At 42.2% G+C, this 5,785-nt stretch overlaps 1 protein-coding gene across 1 annotated transcript; it reads right to left on the bottom strand.

Moving 5' to 3' along the window:
* Positions 1-300: 300 nt before the first annotated feature.
* On the bottom strand, positions 301-1,675 carry LOC107811245 (putative aspartic proteinase GIP2). Its single transcript, XM_016636134.2, has one exon. The coding sequence runs from the start codon at positions 1,631-1,633 to the stop codon at positions 305-307; it is 1,329 nt and encodes a 442-aa protein (XP_016491620.2). The 5' UTR covers positions 1,634-1,675; the 3' UTR covers positions 301-304.
* Between the last annotated feature and the right edge of the window lie 4,110 nt (positions 1,676-5,785).

The raw sequence follows: 5,785 nt of genomic DNA, 5'->3' as shown, positions 1-5,785 counted from the left end.
ATAAAACGCAAAATTCGCTGCATCGAAGAACATTGTACTCATTGCATTATCATATTGAGAAGTTGCTCCTTTTTAGTTGTAATAATTAAATTGAATACAATTTTTTTTATAAGAATGCGGAGATGTTAATCAACTTCACATGGCACAAAGCTATATGATAATATTACCTTATTGAAAAAGCAACTTCATCTCTTCTGAAGATTGCACTAAATCGTGATGTGTAAGATCATCAAAGTAGGTATGAAGATTATTGAATAAGAAAGATAAAATGACCCTTTCCTTAGTCAGTAAGCCTGTCGATTTTCTAAGCATAATTGTGATTTGAGCACATAGTTTGACGGAAAAAGAGAGAATCACTGAAACCAATTCTTCCTCTAGAAAGATCAAATTCCACGAGGTTGTCCTGCATTTGATATCCACCTATGACAATTGCTTGTCCCAATGTTTGGTCTCGTTCAACAAAGGCTAGGCATATGACTTTCTCGGTAACTTTTACCAACGAATTCGCTCCAGTAATTGTCCAATACACATTTGGCTTGTGCAAGACGAGATTAATTTCTGGAGCATTGTAACCTAACCGTGACATACCAATATACGTCGAGTCAAAACAAGTTTTAAAGGGTTGCACTGGGGAGACTGTTTTCACCTCTTCTGGCAACTCGTTAACGAAAGCTTTACTTACAGCACTATAAACAGAACCCTCAAATGCAGTGTAAGGAACGGCAGTCCTGATTTTCGTCCCTCCCTCTTCATTATTTTCATCCAACGAGAGCAATGTTTTATTTAGGTGCAAAGTTTTTCCATTAATTCTAATGGATGAAACTTGAATATAATACTCTGATGAGGCCCGATTGATGCGTGTATAATGTGGGTAGGTAATGGTAATATAATGTGGGAGGGTAATCATAGGTGTATAGATAAGATCTTGTGATGCGTCAAAGGCAAGGCTGAAGTAATAAGGGCTATGTCCAATGAAAATTACACCATTTCGTTCGGTTGAAGAACTCAAGCAAATGGCAAACTTTCTGCTGAATCTAAAAGCTGATGCAAATTGAGTAGCAAATGATACCGGACTCTGCTGCCCGAAACCAACCATTCCCTTCACATCTTTACCAAGATTTTGGGTTAAATTGGTAGTCGAACAGCTGAAGATAAACCTTGGCACAGTTGCAACAGGGCCTGGAATGGATCCACTAATGGATTGTATGGACAAAACATCCTCGGCAATTTCACCGCTAGTGGACGACATAGCATCCATAGATGGATTTACAACAAGGTTATAGCATGCGGCGTTGTTGCAACCTGGTCGTGTACTATTTTCGAAACAATCTCCGCATGCGGTTGACCTAGCTAGATTACATTGCCTTGAATTGCAACGAGCTGGCTTGTATGTATAGCTTTTGTAGCCTTGTTCACAATCCACCCATAGGCTTTCGCCACCAAGATGGACGGCTAGTTTAAGGGGGACAAGAGGTGTTCTTTGGTGAACTTTAGTGATGTATTGTAGAGTGGAAGGGTCTTTCTTAACTGCAAGGAATAAAGTCTTGGGATGAAAAGTGGTTTGAGCTACACAAGTTGATATGACGAGAAAGAAACACAACTGAAAGAGATGCAGGTAGCTGGAGGACGACATTGGAATTTCAATGAGTTTAGTAAAAAAGGAAGAATCATTCAAGAAAAGGCTCCTGTGAGATATTATGGATATATCTTAAGGGATGTATTTATAGCTAAAGGATGTAATCTAGAAAAACTTTGCTAACCCGTTGAATAAGCGTGATTCTTAATGTTCAATCAACAAAGAAGTTTCTTCATATGAAATTAACCCTTTGAATATACGTGTATAATTAGTTTTTCGTGGTTTTACTTCCTTCATGAACATATTGCTTTCAGTCCCATCAACTTTATAACGTACTCTGCTAATGCCAGTTTGCAATTCCGTATGGATACTTAAATAGCTGCCTCTTTTCCTCGTTAATTAATTATCATTAAGCTTGCTGCCCAACAAAGCCGGGTCGGATGCAGATTATTAATTATATTGATTCATCCAGATTCGGTCATTTTGTCTTAAACCATATAAATGTGCCAAATACAAACAATTGATCTCGAACCCAGTAAATAGATGAATTTTAGTAGAATTTCAACTTGAAATAAATAAAATTCAAATCCTAAATCCATCTATGCAACAAAGAAGACAACAACAACACCAACAATCCACTAAAATCCCACTAGTAGGGTCTAGGGAGGGTAGTGTGTACGCAGACCTTACCCCTACCCGAAGGAATAGAAATGTTATTTTCGAAAGACCCTCGGCTCAAGAGAATAAAAAAAACAAAAGGAGACAATATTAGTTTCACTACATAGATCATAGGAAAAATAAGAAATAGATCCTGCACTGAAAAGAAAAAACAGTAAGATACGACATTGCCACTAGCTTTATGATCCGTATCATTGTATCAGCTCCAAATGGTTACCTTGCTAGAATTTTTTTTGGTTGGTTTAATAGATAATTAATAACAATAAAGCATTCGTTACAAAATAAGCAGATACTGACTATTTACAACTGTGTTACCAAAAAAGTGTTAAACGTTTTTGTAAACTAATTAAATAAGAAAATAGAGGATAATCCTAGCCAAAGATAATTACCTCCAGATCAAAGAATATTGAGCAATACAATAGGATATAATTAAGCTCACAAATTCTTTAAGATTAAAAAAGGGCATCAAATGTAGACGACAGACTTACATTCTTGACGTTACTATTCCGCAATGTGAGAATAAAGAAGAAAAAGAAGGAATGCCATTGATAGCTACGAGATCTGTCTTTATTCATTCCGTAATGATGATTACAAAGGTTAGAAGCCAAGTTCTAAACCTTCTCTTGTTTTTACTGAGAAACCTTCTCTCGTTCTTCTCTTTCTTTTAGAAGAAGCCCGAAAAGTCTCACGTTCTTTGTTCTCTTACCTAGTATATATATAGTAAGTATTCCCCTTTATCCAACGGTCCTTAGCCAGAGTACCCTAACCTGCCGATTGTACTTTAGGTCGTCTCCCCTAAATGTCACGACATGTACTTCGCAATACATGCCTTCTGATGGTTCGACCTCGGTCATGGCCGAGATACCCGCCGTTACGGTGCCTTATGGATACAACCATGGCTTAATCGACTCCTCGCATTCCTTTTTGCGTCGATTCTCGTATGGTCAGATTTCGACTCATACAGTTAGTCCCTCCGCCTATTAAGGTCGTCTTTGGGCGAGTTCGGTGGGCGGACTTTGTCAATAATAAAACATGAGAAATCTAAGCACCTTGGGCAATGGGCGAGTACCTCATGGCGAGGTAGCGAAGTGATATTTTGGGAGTTGCATTAGACCATCACGTCAGTTCAGAATGTCACTAAAGCTCATCATGTATCATTATGGAGCATGTTTTCTATGTATTGCGTTGTTTCCCGTGCCTTTTCCGTTTTCAAAATGGCGGTGTTTGGCTTTCCCGCTCAGGGTACTTATACCCCTGTAAATAGGGAAATCTTTCATTTTAATGTTGTGCTTTCCCAATCGCTCAAGAAAAATTTTCACAACTTTTCTTCTTCTTCCTCAGTTTCTCACATTTCCCTCTCTATTAAGAATTCTTGTGGCCTTTACTTTTTTCCTTTACTATCCCTGATTCTCACAATCAAAGACGAGATAGCTAGTGTATCCTCCAACCCTGATAGAGCCGTTGATGCTCCAGTGTCGGAAAATGGCATACCCCTACTCGAAGAGGGAGTGTAAATGGCGGAGGACGAGGGTTTTCCGACGGTAAATGAGGTGGTTCCCCGCCCAGGGAAGGTAAGTATTGACTTCAATAGCCCTTCTGGGGATGAGCCGGAACTCATTTCTTCTACGATGGATGCAGTGATGCTCATGGCGTTCAAAGCCAAATGGGGGATCCCTGATCACATTGACCTGGTTCCAGCGGATCAGGACATAGTGCATATACATCGTCTGGGCTACTACGTGTTTTATGCGTATTCCTTTGTCATCGGATACACGCTTCCCCCTTCCTTCCTTGGTGGTGGATTTCTGCCACTTCTATAAGGTGTGCCCAGCTCAACTCTCTTCGTACGTGTGCAAGCTTTTCCTTATGCTCATCAAGTACGCGGAGCTGGCCGACCGAGGAATTTCTCTACAACACATGCTTCACCTCTTCGCCTACCATTTTCTTAGGGGTATGATGATTCACATGCGTCACCAAGGAGACAGGGGTTTGGTGGTGAAGATGGATGATAAGGCAAATTGCCGTTTTTGGGAGAACTTCTTCTACGTCCAAACAGAGCGCGTGGTGTCGAACCCAGCGGGGTTTCATGATACGTGGAATTTCGCTCGTATGTCTTCTTTTCTTTTTAATTTATGCAGCTTTTTGAAGATGTTTTTCGGTCGTCTCCCTTTAATGACCTCGTTAAGGGTTTGTTTTTGTTTTTGTAGCCGAGAGAGTACCTCCTCCGCTAGCTGTCAATTTTTGCGAGTGGGTGAGTGCGATTCTCCCCAATACGATGGGGATTCGTGAATGGGCGTCTTTTCATGAGAAGTTTGGACGCAAGCCTCTTGTTGGTGAGTCGGCTCGTTGTGGTCTGTTGCTTTGTTATTTGCTCCATAGTTTCTTTTACCTTATCTTTGTTTGGTCAAATCTCTTCTCATTGGCAGGTCGGAGAGGAGTGAGAAGGGTGAGGGATCCTGCGCTTTCTTTCCGCTAGCCAGCTTCCTCTGTCCGGCCCGTTCCCAGGGCAACTGCGGATGAGGGCACCCAAAGTTTGGTTGCTCGGCAGACCATGTCCATGACTGGAGCTGTTTGTTTGGAGGTTTCTTCCCGGTTAGACACTCCAATTTTCAAAGTCCGTTCAAAGGACGAACCTTATCGCAACAGTGGTGAAGAGGCACTGTCAAAAAGGTGGAGGTCATCAGAGGGGCAATTTTGGTTGAGATGTCCTCAAGGGGCGACCCTACTTTGGCGGTATTTGAAGCTGGCGGTGTCACCTCCCTGGGTACGGAGGTGACACCTTTTTTGGTCGTGGAAAAGACCACCGTAGCCGGGGGGACAGAGTTCGGGGACCGCTGCAATTGTTTCGAGCGGTCCATCATCACCTCGGCAGGGTCACGCCCCTATTCGGCTAATGAGAGGTTGAAGGGCGTCATGGTAGATGATTATGAATCTGATTCCGACATTGATCCTGAGGACATGAGGATGTTCGAAGAAGGCTTTACCGGGGTCGATGTGAGGGAGGAAGGTCCTTCTCATGTGCTCGAGATTCCATCGGATTTTAACCTGTTGGAGGACACGGTGGAGTTGGTGCCTCAATTTAACCTTTTGTGTTCCGCCGCCGAAAGTGAGTCTCTTCGGGAGATCAATGATTCCGCTTTGTCACGTGGTGTGGCCGGGATGGCCTAGAGGGTGAGTTTCCTTTCCCCATTTTCTTTGTTTTGTGCTATTTTTCTTTCACTAATTCCTCCTCTCTCTTTTTTTTAGACTTTCATGCTGGAGATCAAGAGTGCTCGTAGGTCTGGGACTGAAAATGGCTGCGAAGTATCGCCGGTATCGCAACAAGTGTCGTGAGATGCATATAAAGATTAGGGCGGGCAGTAATACTCAATCGATTAGGGAGGAGTTGAAGAAAAGAGACGAGGAACTGATGTGGTCTATCCGAAGATGCAGCGAGCTCGAGGAGTTACTCAGTGCCAAAGACAAGGAGCTCGAGGTGGGCAAAGGGGTTGCAGCGAAGTGCGAAGACCTTCAGGTGAAGGTGTTGTCTTT

The sequence above is a fragment of the Nicotiana tabacum genome, chromosome 1 (genome assembly GCF_000715075.1).
Source record: "Nicotiana tabacum cultivar K326 chromosome 1, ASM71507v2, whole genome shotgun sequence".
NCBI lineage: Eukaryota > Viridiplantae > Streptophyta > Magnoliopsida > Solanales > Solanaceae > Nicotiana > Nicotiana tabacum.
Note: the sequence above shows the minus strand (reverse complement) of the source record. Positions and strands in the feature narration are given on the sequence as shown.